The sequence below is a fragment of the Salvelinus namaycush genome, chromosome 42, assembly GCF_016432855.1.
Source record: "Salvelinus namaycush isolate Seneca chromosome 42, SaNama_1.0, whole genome shotgun sequence".
In the NCBI taxonomy this organism is placed as follows: domain Eukaryota; kingdom Metazoa; phylum Chordata; class Actinopteri; order Salmoniformes; family Salmonidae; genus Salvelinus; species Salvelinus namaycush.
This window is the reverse complement of record NC_052348.1, coordinates 1,236,608-1,260,256: the sequence shown is the minus strand read 5'-3', so window position 1 is coordinate 1,260,256 and position 23,649 is coordinate 1,236,608. Positions and strand designations below refer to the sequence as shown.

At 41.8% G+C, this 23,649-nt stretch overlaps 1 protein-coding gene across 1 annotated transcript in view; it reads right to left on the bottom strand.

Annotated features, from left to right (window-relative positions):
- LOC120034983 (transmembrane protein 131-like) overlaps window positions 1–23,649 on the bottom strand; it is a 244,245-nt gene that overhangs the window by 146,488 nt on the left and 74,108 nt on the right. Inside the window, exons 9-21 of the mRNA XM_038981709.1 lie at window positions 22,868–23,048; window positions 20,632–20,690; window positions 20,405–20,510; window positions 13,540–13,642; window positions 13,154–13,298; window positions 12,630–12,803; window positions 10,388–10,457; window positions 10,152–10,269; window positions 9,844–9,913; window positions 9,464–9,573; window positions 8,995–9,064; window positions 2,823–2,935; window positions 2,187–2,329 (exon numbers count right to left, since the gene is read on the bottom strand). Of these exons, the coding sequence (XP_038837637.1) occupies window positions 2,187–2,329; window positions 2,823–2,935; window positions 8,995–9,064; window positions 9,464–9,573; window positions 9,844–9,913; window positions 10,152–10,269; window positions 10,388–10,457; window positions 12,630–12,803; window positions 13,154–13,298; window positions 13,540–13,642; window positions 20,405–20,510; window positions 20,632–20,690; window positions 22,868–23,048 (1,462 nt within the window). The remainder of the gene's footprint in view (window positions 1–2,186; window positions 2,330–2,822; window positions 2,936–8,994; window positions 9,065–9,463; window positions 9,574–9,843; window positions 9,914–10,151; window positions 10,270–10,387; window positions 10,458–12,629; window positions 12,804–13,153; window positions 13,299–13,539; window positions 13,643–20,404; window positions 20,511–20,631; window positions 20,691–22,867; window positions 23,049–23,649) is intronic.

Below are 23,649 nucleotides of genomic sequence, written 5' to 3'. Positions count from 1 at the left end.
GGTAAAGTCCCAGGATTTCGGGTTATGGTATGTTGGCTTCGACCAGTTTTCAACTGATACTATGGTACCATTCCAGGTGGCAGAGGTTAGAGCTGGTAAGAAGACTATGGTCAGCCAGAGTTCAATTCATCTCCCTAACGCCACGGACATTCCTAGTATAAACATCCAGGTTAAAGGACCTGTACGAATAGTTCAGACAATTACCTTAGAGAAGTGATAGAGGTGGAGACTGGGTTTGGGGATTCCAACTTTGGTTAAAATGTCTGTGCTACTGCCAAACCACAGCTGACCACCATCTCCTTTCCATTTGATGGAATTGATATACTCAGGGGAATGGCCTGTATGATAAAGCTGTTCATGAAGGCAGGGAAGCCAGACAGTGACCGTTGCTTTGATCTGCATAACCTTTATCCCCATGTGCCCATTACCTCCATTCCTCCTTTCACAGTTACAGAAGGACACTATTATTATAGGACCTGGCACATTACAAACGGATGGGATGAAGGGGAAGTAAGACCTAACTGGATGGTTTACTTCCGGGGATTTCAGTAAGATAAAAAGGCCCAGAGTGGATGTCTGGTTGTTATATGGAGGGATGAGGTTGTGGCCTGACCTGCCTACCAATTGGACCGATAGTATTTATTTAGACATGCTTTTCACCCTTATCTAAAACGAGGACCTAGAACCAGGTAGAAGAGAGAGGAGGAGTGATCCGTCCGGATCTTTTGACAATAGTATTTACATAGGATACTATTGGATATGTTATCGGCAGAAAAGGGTGGCGTGTGCGTCTTATTTGGAGCAGAATGTTGCACATTTATCCCTGATGGCACGGCTCTAGACGGATCAGTGACCTAGGTCCTGATTGGTTTAGCCACCTTAGCTCCCGAATTGGCAGAAAACTCTGGGGTCGATAATTCTCTTAAAAATGGATGTGACAGTATGTTTGGGGAATGGAAAATTGTCATAATCACTGTGTCGTGGGCCAATTTCACCTGTATGAGGGTTTTGATTCTGTGTGAATGCTGTTTGATTCTGGGTGTGAAAGGTCTCATTTCCAGGACTCTGGAGAAATCAAAGACAATATTGATGATAAGGATATGAACCGATTCCAAGTTCTGACCAGTGGGAGGATGAATACTGGTTCCCAGACCGAGGATGGATCCGGCTACTTTGAGACATTATAAATATTAGTTCCCATCTTGTGTTGATGATTTTTATATTAGACTGTTTCTTTGATTAAGATTATAGTTATGATTCTGATGTATATATATATACACAATACATATATATATATACATTATACAATACATATATTGATGTAGTGTAATATGTTGTGGTTGATTTAGGTTGTATTTGGAAAACAAGAAATATTTCTAATAAAAATAGAATTGTGCTTTTTAATGTTTCTAATAAAACTAGAAGTACGATTAAAGGTATAATATTTAGTCATAGGGTGGATATGTTACGGGATTTTTGTGTCTAATGACTAAAATATGTATACATTTGACTTAGAATTATAACTCATAAATGTTGAATGTTATGTGTTCCTTGTTAGAAAGAATGGGTTTATCTTCAGACAGGCTAGAATGATGTCTCTACCCAGGGAGGGGAAAGACCTTGAGTTGGTTGTAGATAGTTTAACAGGTGGCAGACAGTAATGAGAACTCGAACTGTATTGCCATTGTATCCGAGAGGAGGTTGGACATTAAAACCTATGACATCATCTTTATTATATAACCTGATGTAAATTGTACTATGATTCAGTACTCTCGAGAATAAACGCTATTGATTGATTGATTTTAAGACTGGTATCTGTCCATTTTATGCAGATAATTATCTTACAAATTGTGTTTTAATTGAATTGGTTAATAAACAGGAATCAAAATTCCTTTAACACTATTCCATTTGCACAACAGCATGTGAAATTTATTGTCAATCAGTGTTGCTTCCTAAGTGGACAGTTTGATTTCACAGAAGTGTGATTGACTTGGAGTTACATTGTGTTGTTTAAGTGTTCCCTTTATTTTTTTGAGCAGTGTATAATCAAACCCTATCATTGATGATTTTTGTGGAGTAACACACTGATTGTTGTGATTGACACTAGGAGCACAAAATAGGTTTTATCTCAATGAGAGAAAGGTGGATAAATTACAAATATAAAATTAACCGAGTGGTTGGCTCACCGTCTCGGCATTCCATGAGGGTGGACTGAGGGACATTGAAGCGTAATGAGGCCCCGGGGCCCGGCAGCTTGCCCCCCAATCTCAACAGCTCCTTGGACCCATGGCCCCGCACCGTCACCATGTCAAACACTGTCAGGTTGTTCCTGAGACAGAGAGACACCAAGAGAGAGAGACATAAAAAAAGAGAAAGAGAGTCAGACAGGCTCTAGACTCAGCTCCCCGACTTCCACTTCCTCACGCTCCAACAGCAGAGTGACAGAGAAGACTTGAAAAGAATGGCAACTCGAGACTAGACGGCCACCAATGCTGTGATTCACCAAAACTGACACACGGCACATGGCACCATACTCAAATCTGGCAACATTATTGACCAAAACAAACACAAACGTGGAAAAATATCACGTACAAATCTATGTTCGCATAGTACTGCAATAACTACTGTAATATCAGTGCTCATATCAAAATCTTGCATGCACGAAAGACTACAACTACTGGTACCAGTATGCAACAACTGGGGGGAATTATTCACAGTACTGTTTATGTGGCCATTTTGCCTTTGTATGTACATATGAAATATGAATATCAGAAGACTATTTCTAAACGTGTCATAATGTAGAGGTGTCAATCATAGTGTACCTGAGGAGTAGGATGGTGGTGGTGGTGGGTTTGTGTTCGGAGGGGGTGAACACCACGGCCACCTCCCTGCTCTCCCACGGCTGGAGGAGGAGACGCAGGACTCCCTCACCCCCCTGTAGAAAACACAGAGGGCGAGGGTTAGTGGAAATGGTTCATATATCACTGCATAGCATACTTTATATAGCAAATATTATTCAACTGCGGTCTCCTGGACAGCTGAAACACTTCTGGGTTTGTCTGTATCAGGCATATCAAGAGTGCTGATCTAGGATCAGGTCTTGCCTGTCTATGAAACCTTATTCATTTTGATCTAAAAGGGCTGAGACGCTTGATACTGGCTTTCATTCTCTACTAATCATGAACCGATTCAGACCTGGGACACCAGTTGAGAGGCCAATGATTAAAGACTGCATTGGTTTCCCATAACTAGAGCAGTGTTTCTCAATCCATTCCTGGGGGGGGGGGGACCCCCGGTGATCACATATTTATGCTAGCCCAGGACTAACCTGGATTCCCTAGGAGTGGATTAAAAAAATCTGAGCTGGAGTGTCAAAAGAAAGGAATTACTAAAACACATTTATCAAAATGCAATAAGGACCAAAGAATAATGCAATAAAAAGACAGCAAATGTCCGCTCAATGTTTGCTGCAAGGCTTTTGACTTAGCTAGCGATCCACCATAGGTCAATGAAATACCACACATTTCCTGTCATTTCATTGTAATCCAATGCTATGGGGTGAAGTTTCCCCTAGGTACAAATCTAGGATCAATCCTAACCTTAACCATTAATGGGGGAAATGCGAAACTGACCCAAGATCAGCATCTAGGGGCAACATCACCCTACAGTAGGGCTTGAAATTGCCAGGGACCTCACGATACGATAGTATCAGGATACACAATACTGCACAGTGCATTTGGAAAGAAATCAGACCCCTTCCCCTTTTCCACATTTTGTTACGTCACAGCCGTATTCTAAAATTGATCAAATTATTTTTCTCATCAAACTACACACAATAACCCATAATGACAGAGCAAAAACAGGTTTTTAGAACATTTTTCAAATATGTTTTATTTTTACACAAGTTTCCATTGATAATCCCTTGAGATGTTTCTACAACTTGATTGGAGTCCACCTGTGGTAAATTCAATTGATTGGACATGATTTGGAAAGGCACACACCTGTCTATATAAGGTCCCACAGTTGACAGTGCATGTCAGAGCAAAAACCAAGCAATGAGGTTGAAGGAATTGTCCGTAGAGCTCCAAGACAGGATTGTGTTGAGGCACAGATCTGGGGAAGGGTACCAAAAATGATACAGCATTGAAGGTGGCCTCCATCACTCTTAAATGGAAGTATGGAACCACCAAGACCTTTCCTAGAGCTGTCCGCCCGGCCAAACTGAGCAATCGGGGGAGAAGGGCCCGATGGTCACTCTAAAAGAGCTCCAGAGTTCCTCCGTGGCGATGGGAGAACCGTCCAGAAGGACAACCATCTCCGCAGCACTCCACCAAATCAGGCCTTTATGGTAGAGTGGCCAGACGGAAGCCACTCCTCAGGAAAATGCACATGATGGCTCACTTGGAGTTTGCCAAAAAGCACCTAAAGTCTCTCAGACCATGAGAAACAAGATTCTCTAGTCTGATGAAAGTCACGTCTCTAGTTCTCTAGTCACGTCTGGAAGAAACCTGGCACCATCCCTACAGAGGTTCTTCCTGCAAAAGAAGGTACTGTGCCGTACTGCAGCACACCTTGGAATTCTATGGCACATTATTTAAGTGTCAGCAATTGTTGCCATTAACACTAGTTTGGCTGTATTAGAGAATTTAAGTAAGAACATAGTATATGGGATTGATTTTAAGAAATTTGCTTAATTAATTTGCTTAATATTATGGTGTTTCTATTCCAAGAAAAATAAAATCCTCATTGTTTCCGTTAGGAAAATATGGCGCTGTACAACGTGACCAGTCTGGAGTAGGCTACAGTACTAAGAGCAAAATAATCCTAATATTTCCACACCCTAATTGTAGTCTAACCAATACCCAAACGGAGATTCAGTGAAAAAAAAAATCTCATTGATGTATCAAGACCAGTCCCCATGTTGTTTCATAGCAGTGCGAAACGGTGCTGAAATAGTTGACCACACGCGAGTAGGCTATTGCTTCAAATCCTATTGCTTCTATCTTCAATATGCTTTAAATGCCACAAATAATTGAACACACACAATTCTTAAAACTCTGAGAAGGGTAATAGGGTAATAGGAGGTAATCTGCATATTTCCTGGTTAAATAAAGGTTAAAAAAATAAAAATAATTAAACGCACAGTCTTAATGCTATATTCCACACGTTACTGTGTGTGTTTCGATTCTCTCTCTCTCATACACACACGCTGTCTTGACCTCTGAATGCTCAACTATGAAAAGACAACTGGCATTTACCCCTAAGGTGCTGACCGGTTGCACCCAGAGGCCCTGGTGCACAACTGAGCAAGAGGACAAGTACATAATAGTGTCTAGTTTGAAAAACAGAAGCCTCACAAGTCCTCAACTGACAGCTTCATTAAATAGTAAGAGTGAAGAGGCGACTCCGGGATGCTGGCCTTCTAGGCAGAGTTCCTCTGTCCAGTAGTGTCTGTGTTCTTTTGCCCATCTTAATCTTTTATTTTATTGGCCAGTCTGTGATACGGCTTTTTCTTTGCAACTCTGCCGAGAAGGCCAGCATCCCGGAGTCGCCTCTTCACTGTTGATGTTGAGACTGGTGTTTTGCGGGTACTATTTAATGATGCTGCCAGTTGAGGACTGGCAGCCAGTTGTGGACTGTACGGGAGTTGCAGCGATGAGATAAGACTGGTACCAATTGGATACCACGAAATTGGGGAGAGAAAGGGTTAAAAAATGTTTTATTAAATAAATAAATCAAATAAATGTACAACTTTAGAAAAACATTTTTTACACCTAGCCAAGCTATCCTTTTGTAAAGGTTGAAGTGTCTATTGTCCTGCTAATAGCACCACGACCAGGATCTCTATTAATTTAAGTGAGCAGATTAGGGCTTTCAGGAGGAATGGAAAATTGTGTGTCAATTCATAAACCATGTGTCATGGAATGGTACATCGAAAATCTCTTCCCAACTATTTAGCTGATATTTATTCCCATAGTAATTCGTTATGGATCCATAACGAAATAAAAATACTCTTTCAAAATGGAATGTTTATCATTATTTTATTAACGAAAGCATAAAGATGTTGATGAAGAAATACTGTACAGTATAGGCTTTATCAGACATTTTGCGGTTGCATGAGGTCCCCCACACGCATTTTAAACATTGGGATAATAAAGCATATTGAAGATAGAAGCCGCCATGATATCTTCAGAATATCATGGAATATAATAGAACATTTTCGTTTCTCTCAGAATAAAAGTAAGTTTAGTAAGTAATATGCTACAGTCCAGTTACAGCTTCTTCTGACCAAATAGAACCCAAAAAATACGCATATTTTTTCGGGTGTGTGCAAGACAGAGGAATTGCAATTCTTACACTCTTATTCTAAATTCATTCACCTTCTTCATCGTCATCATTCAGTTCATTGAAATTGCATTTTGAAGTCGTACACAATTATCAGTTTCTATTTGGTTTACATCACCCATTCATTCAGGTAGAGACACATTAGGCCTTGGGACCCAAAAGCATAATCAGTGTTCTACCCCCCCCCCCCCCCCCCCCCCCTAGCAGTGGTCTGGAGCTCTTTATTCTAAGAGAAATTAAAATGTTCAATTATATTCCATGATATTCTTAAGATATATGTGATGATTGAATATAAGCAGCAAGCGATGTCTGCTAAATAATCAAGTTGATGGCGCAGTCATATAGCCTCGGCACCTACATAAAGCCGAGTGACTCCCTCATTCATGGCTTTGGATGAAAATAAATAAGTACCAACATTTTTTCTGATAGTCTTTAATAAAGAAATGTTTTGACTGTCAGCCTCATGACCTCAAACAAAGTTAGAGCACTGACTATGCTTTTGGGTCCCAAGGCGCACCATTTTGTTTCTCTCCGTCACCCATACGCAATTTAAACATTTGGATAATAAAGCATTTATTATTATTATTAACCCTGCATTATAATTATATAAAAGCCATAATTATATAACAGACCATATTTGCCCTAACAAAAAAATGACATGAAAAGCGCACATTTGTAAATCCCAAACTCTAAAAGTAATTGGAAGGGCAAACACAAATGATTTGTGATATTGTGATTACAATAGACAATGTAAACAAGATGCTGTGTTTTTATTCATTAATAGTGTGTCTCAGAAGTTTCTATCCATGACTGATGCAACCCGAAAAAGCATTAAAGACAGAGTTAATGAGTACTTGAGGTCACGAGAAAGTCTGGACATAGCCTGCTCTCCCTTATGTAAGGAATTAGGCACTTTCCCTTGTTTACTTGTCAGACTGCACAGTAGACTAATAAACATATGCATTTTTTATCGAATTCAATAACATATATCTACCACTGTGTGTTTTTGGTTGATGGCCAATATTAAATACAGTCAAATGCATTTGTGAATTCAATCACTTTATTGTTTAATTATTTAAGGCTCCTTTCTCTTCTCTGTGCTGGAGTTCTTTTAAGAATAAAGTAGGCTAATGAAGGCAACAAATTTTTGCTTACTGAAACTCCCAAAGTCATCCAATTGTTACAACAGGATTTGAAGCAATAGCCTACCCGCGTGTGGTCAACTATTTCAGCAACGTTTCACTCTGCTCTGAGACAAGCAAGACTACTTAATAAGCATTTTAAAAATCTAATTCAATAATATATTTGTACCACTGTAGATGTTGCGGTCAGTCAGAGTTGAGTCCTATTGTAAAGTTTAGCCTAAAGACCAAAATGGTCAAACTTGCAATGTATTCGATGCTTAAGTACTCTAAAACCAGATTTGCCCCAACCCAAAAAATGCATCAACCCCTACAAATATATTCATTTATTATTAACCCTGCATTATAATTGTATAAAAGCCCCATAGATATTAATTTAGAATCCTCTAAATTTAATTTGATCTACTACTGTAATTTATTGACCTGTATTGATCTGCCAGTATTTTTATTTAGAGATTCCGGTAAACTCTTTGATGTTTCCTTTTATGTGTCCAACCAATTATTATTGGATTATTCACCATGGCAACCAACAAAATGTATTTCTTAGTTAGGTTGGCTTGTTTGCAGAATTCACAGCCCGCTACGCTTGTGAAAAACAAAATGCCTCCAGCTGTCCATCCCTACTGTAAATAATATAAACAGTGGTTATAGAGGGTGCAACCGGTCAGCACCTTAGGAGTAGATGTCAGTTGGCTTTTCATAGCCGAGTATTCAGAGGTCAAGACAGCAAGTGCGTGTGAGAGAGAGAGGATCGAAACACACACACAGTAACGCGTGTTAATTATTTCCCGAGAGCCGATCTGTTATCCAATGATTAGTTTAATAGCCCGGCTACTGTAGGTGTGAAAATCCCCCCAACTTAAGTACTATAAAGTTTTACACAGTATCTGTTCATCAACATCTTTATGCTTTCGTTAATAAAATAACGATAAAGAAGACTTTCAAAATGCAGATGTTTATTTCAACTATTGTACAGTACAACTCAGCTACATTTTAGTTTCACTTCCCCCCAGCTCCACAACCACGGGTAAAACCACGTTGTACAGCGCCATATTTTTCTAACGGAAACCCTGAGGGTTTCGTTTTTCTTGAAATAGAAACACCATAATATTAATCAAATTAATTAAGCTAAGTTTCTTAAAATCAATCCCATATACTTTGTTCTTACAAAAAATAGGTTCTCTAGTACAGCCCATATCAAAAACTGTCAAACGCTTCTCAAAGATGCCCCCTGGTGGTCAAACTAGCACTAACTAGCATTAATGGCAATAACGTGCCATAGAATTCTGCAGCAGCCAGCAAGGTGTGCTGCAGTATGATGCAACGTTTAAAGGAAGAACCACAGTACCTAGCAATTTATATATAAAATCAGCAAAAATAATATCGCTATACTCTACTGTATGGACTCCCATCCCTACCCTACACCTAATACATTACAGCAGCCCTAGTCCCATAGACAGTGGAACAGACAACAAACTACATTTCCCAGAATGCACAACATCCTTACCTTGTGCTCTGCAGGCAGCAGAGTGAACTCCTTAGTGCTGATATTGACAGAGAGGGGGCTGATGTTGAACCTGGAGAAACAGGGGAGAGAGTAAGTGGCCAAACAGTGAGACGCCTCATCAATAACACCTACAAGGGACGCTCAGAGCTAACTGGTTACGAAACTGCAATGTTAAAGGGGCAGTTCTGTCTAAAATCAACTAATGTTTGCGTGAACTGTCCCTTTAAGGAGTGGGAAACTAATGCGAAGGAATTTGTTACAATAGTCTGAAGTGACTTTCCATTCCTTTCATCTGCACGGATCTCAAAACATAGGATGGGTGAAAGCAATATGGTCCAGTTGTTTCACTTCAGTGCAGATGAAGGAAAGGAGACAAGGACAGGAAGCCACTATAAACTATTGAAATGCACCCAAGGGAGTGCATCTCCTGTGCAACTAATGGTGAGGGGAGGTGTTCTTGGGTTCGTACCATTTGGTGAGGAGGTCAAGGGCTTCCAGGGGGGCCGGGTACAGGGAGAGGGCTCTGATCTCCACAGAGACCACAGAGGAGGAGGGGTTTCTCAGAGTCAGCAGCTTAACCTGGGGGAAAAGTTCAAAGTTCAAAAGATGTATTGTACATTGAAATTTGGTTTCCATGGCTCACAGCTGACACATAACATAACAAGACATTGCATTACACAGACAGCGTAATGGAAAAGCATACTAATGTTAAAAGTGCAGATTGTAGAGTTATTTTTTATTTTATTATTACAAGTATCAGAAATACTCAAACTGCTGCAGGTGAATTGTTGACTTTATGTACCACAGAGCTATTAACTATTAGTGTGTGATAAAAACATGTTTTGTTACCTTGCTTTCATTGACAGGGACAGCACCAAAGTCTAGAGGGGACGAGGTCTCCACTGGTAGTCTGGGCCACCTTAAGCAAACAGAAGAAAATAGGACCTGTAAGTGTATTGTGTGTGTGTGTGTGGCCCAACATCATTATAAGTGATACGTGTTAGAGTGTCTAGATAATGTATAAGTGACTGAGTGAAGTGAAAAATGGTGTGTGTGTGTGTGTGTGTGTGTGGCCCACCCGCCCTCATACGTGTGTGTATGTGTAGCAGTGACTAGACATAGAGTAAAGGAGTGAAGTGAACAACCGTGTGTCTCACCTGCAGGGCAGCTGGTCTTTGCGGATTTGCCAGCGAGCGCAGAGCTCCGAGGCCAGTCTGCTGTCCAGCATCCAGGAGGAGGAGTCTGGGAGGAGAGAGCGCTGCCACTGGACACGACCTGGAAACACCCATACAACACAGCCTGAGTGGACCACACACCCGCACACATATCAGTCAAACACAGCAGAGACCAATGACTCATGCATGCACGCCACGAGCGAGTGCACACGTCTCACCTGATTCTGACAGTCTGAGAGGACATGGTCGGCCACACTCCCTATCCGCTTCAAACACAACATCACCCTGCTGGAGAGGGAACACACAAACACACACCCAGTTATTTTTGGCTGGACGAATGCCATATCAATATTATTCCGTTTGACTGTCAGCTTGAAAAGAGAGATTCCCTCTACAGAGTGGAGTGGATGTGCAGGAAGAGTATACTAATGAAAGTGAATGGAAGGGAAGAGTGTATATCTATGTATCTCGATAGATACATAAAGACAGATAGATAAAGACACACACACACACACACACACACACACTGTATTCGGAAAGTATTCAGACCGCTTGACTTCTTCCACATTTTGTTACGATACAATCTTATTCTTAAATTGATTAAATAATTTTTTCCCCCTCAAACTACACATAATACTGAATAATAAAGCATAAACAGGTTTTTATACATTTTTGCAAATGTATAATTGTTTTAAAAATGAAATATCACATTTACATAAGTATTCAGACCCTTTACTCAGTACTTTGTTGAAGCACCTTAGGCAGCGATTACAGCCTTGAATCTTCTTGGGTATGACGCTACAAGCTTGGTCACACCTGAATTTGGGGAGTTACTCCCATTCTTCTCTGCAGATCCTCTAAAGCTCTGTCCGGTTGGATGGGAAGCGTCCCTGCACAGCTATTTTCAGGTCAAAGATGTTCGATTGGGTTCAAGACCGGGCTCTGACTGGGCCACTCAAGGACATTCAGAGACTTGTCCCGAAGATTATCCTGCGTCGTCTCGGCTGTGTGCTTAGGGTCGTTGTCCTGTTGGAAGGTGAACCTTCACCCCAGTCTTAGGTCCTGAGCGCTCTGGAGCAGGTTTTCATCAAGGAACTCTGTACTTTGTTCCGTTCATCTTCCCCTCGATCCTGACTAGTCTCCCAGTCCCTGTCGCTGAAAAACATACCCACAGCATGATGCTGCCACCACCATGCTTCACCGTAGGGATGGTGCCAGGTTTTCTTCAGACGTGACGCTTGGCATTCAGGCCAAAGAGTTCAATCTTGGTTTCATCAGACCAGAGAATCTTGATTCTCATGGTCTGAGAATCATTTAGGTGTCTTTTTGCAAACTCCAAGCGGAGTGGCTTCAATCTGGCCACTCTACCATAAAGGCCTGATTGGTAGAGTACTGCAGAGATGGTTGTCCTTCTGGAAGATTCTCCCATCTTCAGAGGAACTGGAGCTCTGTCAGAGTGACTATCGGGTTCTTGGTCACCTCCCTGACCAAGGCCCTTCGCCCCCGATTGCTCAGTTTGGCCGGGCGGCCAGCTCTAGGAAGAGTCTTGTTGGTTCCAAACTTCTTCCATTTAAGAATGATGGAGGCCACTGTGTTCTTGGGGACCTTTTGGTACCCTTCCCCAGATCTGTGTCTCGACACAATCCTGTCTCGGAGCTCTACAGGCAATTCCTTCGACCCCATGGCTAGGTTTTTGCTTTGACATGCACTTTCAACTGTGGGACCTTATATAGACAGGTGTGTGCCTATCCAAATCATGTCCAATCAATTTAATTTACCACAGGTGGATTCCAATCAAGTTGTAGAAACATCTCAATTTTAGAATAAGGCTGTAATTTAACAACATTTGGAAAAAGTGAAGGGGTCTGAATACTTTCCGAATGCACTGTATAAACATATATATACACCACACACACTGTACTGTAGTATATCAGAACAAAGGTGTGAGTGAGCAGATGTTAAACATTAGTATATAGATCAGAACAAAGTACAGTAATAGTGTAAAGTGTGGTTATTCGGGACTGTAGTAGTATGCAATAGACAGTTGTCTATGGCAGTGTTTCTCAGTCCGGGGCCTGTATCCACAAGGCATCTCAGAGTATGAGTGCTGATCTAGGATCTGTCCATATAATCTTGTTCATTATGACCCAAAAGGCAAAACTGATCCTAGATCCTACTCTTTGTGGACACAGGCCCTAGTCCTGGAGTCCCAAAGTGGTGCACATCTTTGTTTTTGGCCTAGCACTACCCACCTGATTACACGAATGAACTCATCATCAATCATTTGATTAATGGAATCAGGCATATAGTGCTAGGGCAAAAACGTTCACTCCTTTCTTAAGAAATGCTGGTCTATCGAGAGTATGGAGGAGTGTGTATGCACAGTCATTTGGAGTATTACCTTGGCCAGGGTGGAGTGTACATTATGTGTATGCAGACTGGCGTCATTGGTAGTATTACCTTGTCCAGGGTGGAGTGAAAGTGGAGGGGTAGTTTCAGGGCCACACACAAACCAGTGGTCAGAGAGAGGGTGGAGAGTAGGTTTAGGGGCAGGCTCCTGTTGAGGAGCTGCAGAGAGAGGAGCCGCCAGCAGCCACCCTGGGGCACTGACACCGCCCCGCTGAAGTTGACCACCTTGACGCACGGGGGACAGACGGTCAGCACGGACATACCGATAGCAGGACATTCAACTGTAACTACGCAGATCTCATTCTCTCATATTTTAACTAGAGACTGATTTCAACCTGAGAAACCCGGCCTGTGAAATGTTGAGAGGCTGAGTTGTGTGCCTGTACCAGTCTGTATAAAAAAAACACAAAGGCAAACTACTTTTGCACATAGCTTTCGGGCTGAACTTCTATCGAGTTGACCTTCTGGTCGACTTCATAGAAATCTCAACGGAATTCATGGAACCACATTTGTATGATATAGCTATCTTCTGAGATGCTCAGCGCAACTACAAAAAAAGACCACCCCCCCACTACCTTGAGTAAGCCCTGGGACTCCGGGGAGAGGATGGCATCCTGGACGGTGAGGGGGAAGTGGAGGGTGTTGGTCAGCCACAGGTCCACGTGGTCTGCCCCTTTCTGCCTCTGTCTCACTTGGAAGAGACTAGACAGCTCCAACCCCCTAGCGAGGGGAGGGACAACCATTGACATGTGGTCTATAGGAGTGAGAGGCACTCTGTCTCTTAAATTGTGTTGATAACATAACACACATTCACTACATTTTCTAGTGATTTTTTTGTTATCTGGATTTGATACTTTGTAAATACAAACTAAAAACAGAACATACAAGTTGTCTAACACACCTTGAGGGCAGAAAATACAATTGAAAGCTCCATTTGAGCAGAGTATCTGTATGGTCTTACCTGTGTGTGCTGTGGAAGCCAGGGAAAGTGTTCACTGTGTGATTCCCCAGGACCTGTAGGCTAATATGACTGGAGCATCTTCTACCCTGACCTGGCAGAGACCCTGCTGAACACAGTCATAACATTGGATTTTAAAGTAGGAGGTTCCTCTCAGTAGATAGCAGTTACGTTCCAGCTAATACAGGACAGTTGTATTTTTCATAGTGATAGCAGCTAAATACATATCTAGAGTGGCATAAATATATAATGTGCCTTCAGAAAGTATTCATACCTCTTGACTTACTACATATTGTGTTACAGCCAAAAAGTATTAAATATATGTTTTTGTTTATAGAGATCTTTGCAAATGTATTGAAAAGGAAATACAGAAATCTCTTTTACATAAGTATTCACACCCATGAGTCAATACTTCGTATACGCACCGTTGGCGGCAATTAAAATGTAAAATGGAGCCGGAGAAAAAGGCTGACATTCTACGTGTTCCCAACCGATTGTGTTTTTTGTTCTATTATTTGCGTTGTTTGTAACTTATTTTTTACTTATTTTGTACATAATGTTGCCGCTACCGTCTTTTATGACCGAAAATAACTTCTGGACATTAGGACTGAGATTATTCACCACGGACTGGCAGAATCCTTTTTTTTCCCTTTAACGAGCCCGACGCAAATTATATACTGCTTTCTCGGGAACAGGCCCAGATCGCCGTGATTTACGTGAAGAGGAGGCAGAGAAAAAGGGCCAGAGGGCGGGCTGCCTTCTGAGAATTTGTAGGTGATTGAATAAACCCCCACTTCCTTCTATTCTGCTAGCAAACGTGCAATCTTTGGAGAATAAAATCGATGACCTACGCAGAAGATTAAACTACCAACGGGACATTTAAAACTGTAAAATCTTATGCTTCACGGAGTCGTGGCTGAACGACAACACTATCAACATACTGGTTATACGCTGTACCGGCAGGATAGAACAGCAGCATCTGATAAGACAAGGGGTGGTGGACTGTGTATCTTTGTAAATAACAGCTGGTGCACGATATCTAAGGAAGTCTTGAGCTATTGCTCACCTGAGGTAGAGTATCTCATGATAAGCTGTAGACCACACTATCTACCTAGAGAGTTTTCATCTGTATTTTTCGTAGCTGATTATATACCACCACAGACTGAGGCTGGCACTAAGACAGCATTGAAGGAGCTGTATTCCGCCATAAGCAAACAAGAAAACGCCCGCTCTTAGTAGCCGGGAACTTTAACACAGGGAAACTTAGATCCATTTGACCAAATTTCTATCAGCTTGTTAAGTGTGCAACCAGAGGGAAAAATACTCTGGAGCACCTTTACTCCACACACAGAGACGCATACAAAGCTCTCCCTCGCACTCCATTTGGCAAATCTGACCATAATTATATCCTCCTGATTCCTTCTTACAAGCAAAAATTTAAGCAAGAAGCACCAGTGACAAGATCAATAAAAAAAGTGGTCAGATGAAGCAGATGCTAAGCTACAGGACTGTTTTGCTAGCACAGACTGGAACATGTTCTGGGATTCTTCTGATGGCATTGAGGAGTACACCAGATCAGTCATTGGCTTCATCAATAAGTGCATCGATGACGTCGTCCCCACAGTGACTGTACGTACATACCCCAACCAGAAGCCATGGATTACAGGCAACATCCGCACTGAGCTAAAGACTAGAGCTTGCGCTTTCAAGGAGCAGGATTCTAACCCGGAAGCTTATAAGAAATCCCGCTATGCCCTCTGACGAACCATCATTCAGGCGAAGCTTCAATACAGGACCAAGATCAGATGCACCATCGATAGCATCCTGACCGGTTGCATCACTGCCTGGTATGGCAAGTGCCCTGCCATCCAGGACCTTTATACCAGGCGGTGTCAGAGGAAGGCCCTAGAAATTGTCAAAGACTCCAGCCACCCTAGTCATAGAGTGTTCTCTCTGCTACCGCACGGCAAGCGGTACCGGAGCACCAAGTCTAGGTCCAAGAGGCTTCTAAACAGCTTCTACCCCCAAGCTATAAGACTCCTGAACACCTAATCAAATGGCTACCCAGACCATTTACCCCCCCCCCCCCCCCCCCCCCCTTTACACCTCTGCTACTCTCTGTTGTTATCATCTATGCATAGTTACTTTAATAACTCTACCTACATGTACATATTACCTCAACTAACCGGTGCCCCCGCCCCCCCCTTTACACCTCTGCTACTCTCTGTTGTTATCATCTATGCATAGTTACTTTAATAACAACTCTACCTACATGTACATATTACCTCAACTAACCGGTGCCCCAGCACATTGACGACTCTGTACCGGTACCTCCTTGTATATAGTCTTGCTATTGTTATTTTACTGCTGCTGCTCTTTAATTACTTGTTACTTTTATTTCTTATTCTTATCCATATTTTTTAAAACTGCATTGTTGGTTAAGGGCTCGTAAGTAAGCATTTCACTGTAAGGTCTACATCTGTTGTAATCGGCGCATGTGAATAATACAATTTTATTTGATTACAGCTTTGAGTAGTCTTTGGTATGCCTGTATCAGCTTTACATATCTGGATTCTGGGATTTTCTCCCATTCTTCCTTGCAGATTTTCTGAAGATGGGGAATGGAGGTGAACAGCAATCTTCAAGTCTTTCCACAGATTTTCAATGGGATTCAAGTCTGGGCTTTGGCTGTGTCACTGAAGGACTTTCACATTCTTGTTCTGAAGCCATTCCAGCGTTGCTTTAGCTGTATGCTTGGGGTCATTGTCCTGTTGGAACGTAAATCTTCGCCCCAGTCCAAGGTCATTTGCACTCTGAAGCAGGTTCTCATTCAGGATTTGCCTGTATTTGGCTCCATTCATTGTTCCCTCTATCCTTAGTCTCCCATTCCCTGCTGCTGAAAAGCATCCCCTTAGCATGATGCTGCCACCACGATGATTCACGGACGGGATGGTGTTAGACGAGTGATGAGCTGTGCCTGGTTTTCTCCAGACGTAGCGCTTTTCATCCAGGCCAAACAGCTCCCTTTTTGTCATTAGGCGTATATCTGGAGAAGGACAGAAAATAATTTCTAGAGTGTGGTCTCCATCATTGGGAAACTGAAAAAATATGGAACTATCCAGACTCTGCCTACAGCTGGCCGTGTGAGCAACCGGGCAAGAAAGGCCTTGGTGACCAAGAACCGAATGAACTACAGAGTTCCTTAGCTGAGATGGGAGAATATGCCAGAAGGACAACAGTCCTTACAGCACTTCACTAATCTAGGCTTTCTGGAAGAGTGGCCAGACGGAAGCCACTACTGAGAAAACGGCATATGACAGCATGCCTCGAGTTTGCAAAAAGTTACGTGAAATACTGAAAAGAAGGCAAAAGATTCTGTGGTCTGATGACAATTCTCTCAGAGATCTACGATCTTGGACTTCATTGTATAGTTTCTGCTCTGGCATGCACTGTCAACTAGGCTTGGGTGATATCCAGATTGTCATACCAACCTTGTGCCATGCCTGGATATTCAGTAATACCGGCACTGAACACAAGGGTGCTATTTGTAAACCCAAAGGTTAGCAATGCTAACAAGTACATGTAAAATCCCATAGAGAATGCTAACTAAATGCTAATGAGTGCATAGCGAACATTTTATATACGATATCTAGCTGGCAAACATTTAGTTGTGAATTCCATACTGTAACTAGATGACCTGGCTCGTGCTGCACAATAGTGAGTGACTCACAAGGCACCGGTCTCTCGTCATTGTGTGCTTGTAAACAAACACCACGTGACTGAGGACTACCGGAAAGCTTCATAATAAAAGATTATGTGACAGGTGAAATGGAAAATGCGATCTCCTAACATATTGCACAAGTTGACTGCAGGTATTTACATAAAAAGAAGCTACAAATATTCAAATGAATAAAAAAACTTGAAAGAACTAGTTAACGGTATTGAAAAACCATCCTGTGGCCATTTCCAAATACCCAGCTATATGGTATACAAGGCTACTGTCAACTGTGCGATCTTATATAGACAGGTGCGTTTCTTTCTAAATCATTTCCAAACAATTGAATTGGCCACAGGTGGACTCCAATCATGTTGTAGTGACATCTCAAGGATGATCAAATAAAATTGGATGCACCTGAGCTCAATTTGGAGTGCCATAGCACATTTGTGTGAACATTTATGTACATTTGATATTTCAGTATTCTTTTTTTGTACATTTCTAAAAACATGTTTTCACTTTCTCATTATGGGGAATTTTGTGTCGATGGGTGAGGGAAAAATCCATTTAATCCATTTTGAATTTAGGCTGCAACAACAAAATGTGGAATAAGTCAAGGGGTATGAATACTTTCTGAAGGCACTGTAGATACACACACACAAATAGTTTTGGTCTTGGATACTGATTGCCTGAATGACGCAAAAATAACTTGTTTACGGTTCTAATTATGTTAGTAAACAGTTTATAATAGCAGTAAGGCACCTCGGGGGTTTGTGGTACATGGCCAATATACCACGGCTAAGGGCTGTGTCCAGGCACTCCACGTTGCGTCGTACATAAGAACAGCCCTTATCGCCATGGCATTTTGGCCATATACAGGACACATAACCCAACAGTCTTCAGAAACAGTCTTCAGAAAGTATTCACACTGTCACGCCCTGGCCTTAGTATTCTTTGTTTTCTTTATTATTTTAGTTAGGTCAGGGTGTGACATGGGAAGTTTGTGTGTTTTGTCTAGTTTAGGGTGTGTGTATTGTTTAGGGGGTGTTGAATAGTGTATGGGGTTGTGTTCAGGAGAGAGTTCTAGGAAAGTCTATGGTTGCCTGGTTTGGTTCTCAATCAGAGACAGATGTCATTAATTGTCTCTGATTGGGAGCCATATTTAAGGCAGCCATAGGCTTTAGGTGATTGTGGGAGATTGTCTATGTGTAGTGTTTGTGTCAGCACTATTTGTATTTATAGCTTCACGGTCGTCAGTTTTGTTATTTTGTTAGTTCGTGTATAGTTGTTCGTTTCTTGTTTGTTTTCTCTCTTCTTATAATAAAGAAGATGTATTTTGCACACGCTGCGCCTTGGTCCAATCTCTCACAGCAAGACGATCGTGACACACACCCCTTTTTCCACATTTTGTTGTATTACAGCCACAATTTAAAATGGATTAAATGGAGATTTGTTGACACTGGCCTACACACAATATCCCATAACATCAAAATGGAATTATGTGTTTTGCAATTTTTACACATTAATAAAAAATTATATTGTCTTGACTCAATAAGTATTCAATCCCTTTGTTATGGCATGCCTAATCAAGTTCGGGAGTAAATATTTGCTTAACAAGTCACATAAGTTGCATGGACTCAATCTGTGTGCAATAATAGTTTAACATGATTTTTGAATGACTACCTCATCTCTGTACACCCCACCTACAATTATCCCTCAGTCGAGCAGTACATTTCAAACACAGATTCAACCACAAAGACCAGGGATGTTTTCCAATGTCTCTCAAAGAAGAGAACCTATTGGTAAAAGGGTAAAACATATATTTTTTTTTTAAGCAGACATTGAATATCCCTTTGATCATGGCTAAATTATTCATTACACTTTGGATGGTGTATCAGTACACCCAGTCACTACAAAGATTCAGGCGTCCTTCCTAACTCAATTGCCGGAGAGGAAGGAAACCACTCAGGCACAGTGGAGGTGTCATAACACCAATAAAACCTAGCGGTCAAACAGGGAAATGGTTCCAATCGTTTCTTCCGCCATTCATATTTCCCATAGGGAATTTTAGAAACACTTAAAATAAGGGCTGTGTTTCATGTAGGCTTACCCTGGTGAGATCTTTTCATAACCACGTAAATCTCTCTCAGACAAGGTGACTTATCAATATATGTGGCTCAATATATTTGGCTCTAAATATGGCAACGCAATCAACTTTTTGTCCTGAATACAAAGTGTTATGTTTGGGGCAAATCCAATACACAGTACTGTGTTCCACTCTCCAGATTTTCAAGCATAGTGTTGGCTGCATCATGTTATGGGTATGCTTGTAATCGCTAAAGACTGGAGAGTTTTTCAGGATACAAAATAAATGTAATGGGAGCTAAGCACAGGCAAAACCCTAGAGGAAAACCTGGTTCAGTCTGCTTTCCACCAAACCATGGGAGATTAATTCACCTTTCAGCAGGATAATAACCTAAAACACAAGGCAAAATCTACAATGGAGTTGCTCACCAAGAAGACAGAGAATGTTCCTTAGTGTCCGAGTTACAGTTTTGACTTAAATCTACTTGAAAATCTATGGCAAGATCTGAAAATGGTTGTCTAGAATTTTGAAAAGAACAATGGGCAGGTGTGGAAACCTCTTAGAGACTTACCCAGAAAGACTCACAGCTGTAATCACTGTGAAAGGTGTTTCTACAAAGTATTGACTCAGGGGTGTGCATACTTACGTAAATTATATTTCTGTATTTCATTTTCAACAACTTTGCAAAGTTGTCTAGAAACATGTTTTCACTTTGTCATTATGATGTATGTGCATAGGATGGGTGGGGGAAAAAAGCACAAATCCATTTGAAATTCAGGCTGTAAAAACAAAATGTAGAATAAGTCAAGGGGTATGAATACTTTCTGAAGGCACTGTACTACAACTCTTTGGGCCTTATTGCTTAAATATACATATACCACACATGCTATCAACTCATTAGCAAAATATCTCACACAGCTGAGTTTGGTTGTTGCAGGAGCTTGGGAATAATTTGATGATGATATATCAAGAACAGTTCGCAAGTTCTTTTACTTTTAAGACATCCACATTATCACCACAAGACGCAAATAGACCCAGTATTTCTCTACCTTGCCATTTAAATGTACCTCTGCAGGCTAGCGTAGCCACTTGTGTGAAGTTTGTCGCTGATGCTCTCAGCAGGGTTGGGCTGAACACCAGAGTGCTGTCCACTTTGGATAACAACTGCATTTCCTAAGAAAAAAAAGAACAAAACTGCTGTTAGATACAATATAAACTCATGCATGGGTAATACAGAATACATATGAAATAGAGTCCATTTGAGTACTCTGCATGAGTTTGCACAGAAACTTACCTTCACATAAAGTTTCTTTCCTCCTGAATTCAACATACAAATTCCAATTTTTGACTCTCCTGTAGGATACAATTAAGACATAATAGGTTAATGACATGTTATCAACATTAATGATAGAGTCGAATAAATACTGTATTGCTGCCCAACAAAACACTGAAAATTTCACTTCGCTCTGTCGCCTGTAGGTGTCACTAAGCACACAAAATGGATGCATCCACATTTAGACAGACGGTCAATAACAAAGCAATCTTCAGGGCTACTTGACATGATTGAGAGCTAATCCTTTTAGGTACTGTGACTATACTCCATGCACATAATCTAAGAGTGTAATGCTGATGCTCTATGATGCCCATTCCAAGGTAGAAGGTAAATGCCTCATCAATCCCATTCATGCATGCCAATCACATCGGTTGTACACAAGACAAAAATTGACTGATATAACTCCTCATATAAGGTCAGATGACTGTGGCAATTAACTTAAAATGATATCTAATGTTACTCACTAGGTGAAAGCGGTGCTACTTTGGTTTGACCTGCACAGTAGCATTAAGTGAAAGGAGGTGATTACATTTACAATATGCCGCGATCATAAAAACTGAGTGCTCTAGCCTACAGCAGCATTGCAGCAGTTTGGTGGGTGAAAGCGCTGAGTTGACACTTCGGGGCTGATTTCTTTGGCTCTGGCAATTCCTTTCAACCTCAGGTTTCTCTGCAAGTGAGACTGTGGATGAAAAGTGCCTGTGCTCCCGATCACGCTTCACCTCCATCGATTGCGTTGTATTGGCAAACCAATGAATGACCAACCGTTCACTAGAGGTCACCAAGTTCCCCGTTTTAGTACTGTTTCACAGAAATAAAATGTTCTATCTAATGTTAATTTCCTAAAAGCATTTTAATGTCAAATAATGCATGTTTTCTTTCACACATGAAAAGGTTGACTTTACAGCCATAGTGCATATAGGGCCACTTAATCTGGGTCCGGGAAACAGACCCTAGTGTAAGTCTACTATTAGATTAAAATGTAAATGGAGAAAGCCAGGAAAACATCCCTTAGTTGTTTATGATGTAGAGTCAGTGGACAGACGAACCAGGAAAGAACATCTAATCTCCCATGTCCAAACTGTAAACAAATCTGCATCCCAAATGGCACCCAATTCCCTACATAGTGCACTACTTTTGACCAGAGCCCTATGGGTCCTGGTAAAAAGAAGTGGACTATGTAGGGAATAGGGTGCCATTTGGGACAAAACTTTTGTTAATCTACCATCAATCTATAGGCTACATGCCTGGTGTGATTGGGATCTTCGAGCAGGGAGATGTAGTCCATTCTACACAGTATAGTCTGGTCTTGATAAGGGAGTGCTAATGGCCCTGTGTATGTAATATGGGGTATGATGGTGATGAGGATACAGGATGAACTTGCACCTATGGGCTGATCGAAGATCAGTTTTGCTGTTTCCCCTTTAATGGTTAAGATGAGAATTTGGGGAAGGACATGTTTGATTCTACAACTAGCTTGGCTCCCGAGAAGCGTAGCGGTCTAAGGCAGGTAGCCTAGTGGTTAGAGCGTTGGGCCAGTAACCGAAAGGTTGCTGGATCAAATCCCCGAGCTGACATGGTAAAAATCAGTCGTTCTGTGCCTGAGTAAGGCAGTTAACCCACTGTTCCCTGGGCACCAAAGACGTGGATGTCGATTATGGCAGCCCCCCGCACCACTTTGATTCAGGGGGGTTGGGTTAAATGCATTAGACACATTTCAGTTGTACAGTTGAACAGTTGAATGCATTCAGTTGTACAACTGACTAGGTGTCACTGCATCTCAGTGCTTGAGGAGTCACTATAGACACTATGGTTCGAATCCAGGCTGTATCACAACCGGCCATGATTGGGAGTCCCATAGGGCGGCGAACAATTGGCCCAGCAACATCCGGGTTTGGCCAGTGTAGGCCATCATTATAAATACAAATTTGTTCTTAACTGACTTGCCTAGTTAAATAAAGGTTAAATAAAATACAAAAAATATGCTCAATGGTAAGTGGTAAGACTCCCAAATCCTAATCAGTGTTTCTCCCAGATTTTTCTTTAGGCGGGTGCAGAGGTCCCTAAACCCGCAGAACACCAACATTCTCTATTGAAATCTACCAACATCCTAAAATATTTAAAGTTATTCCTATAGCTCTCATGCCTTACCCCACCTCCACCCCCAAAAACGAGTCCCCTAGCCCCCAACACCCACCGTTGGCGGAGCAGCGGCCCGTCGCTGGGGCAACCAACAGGACCAGGATGTGCTCGATGACGTAGGGCTTGAGCTTGTCCAGGTCAGCGGGACGTTCTGTGTGCTCCGACAGCCTGATCTGGAGGTTGAGTCCCTGCTCCACCCCGGCGGCGTTGTCCTCAACGCTCTGGAAGCACGACCCCTGGGGATACGGCAGGAAAGGCATACCAGTTACGCAGAGGGAGCAAGGAGGGAGAAAGGGGGATGGGGTTGGTTGAATAGAGCAAAGAGAGAATGAAGAGGCGTGTAGAAGGAGCGATTACGCCATATTAGTACTTATCCCCACTGAACATAGGAGTTGGCTATACTACACAAACAGATCTGGGACCAGGCTATACCATACTAGTATTATTCACAAGTCATTATGAACAAACATAATGTTGGGTTAGGTTTGGGAGATAGAGTGGTGGGTGGGGCTTGCGTCATGGTGGTAATTGCGCAACCTGTGTTTAGGGAAGCTCCCGGCCAATTAACAGTCTCGTGAGAAAGCAATTATGTGCCTAGCAAGTGGTCTCACTGTCCTTGGGGCTTCTTGAGGAACCAGACTGCAGTCAGATATCACAACACTGCAGCTCACTCAATAGACGTCCTGTACACAATCTTTCAAACAATTTCATCATGAGCAATGATTCTGCAGTAAACTTTACAGCCACAATTCACGTAACATAGGTCTTATAACTGACTACAGGAGAATAACCCTTGTGATTATCGTGAAGCCAACAAGACAGTGAGTACACACAGTT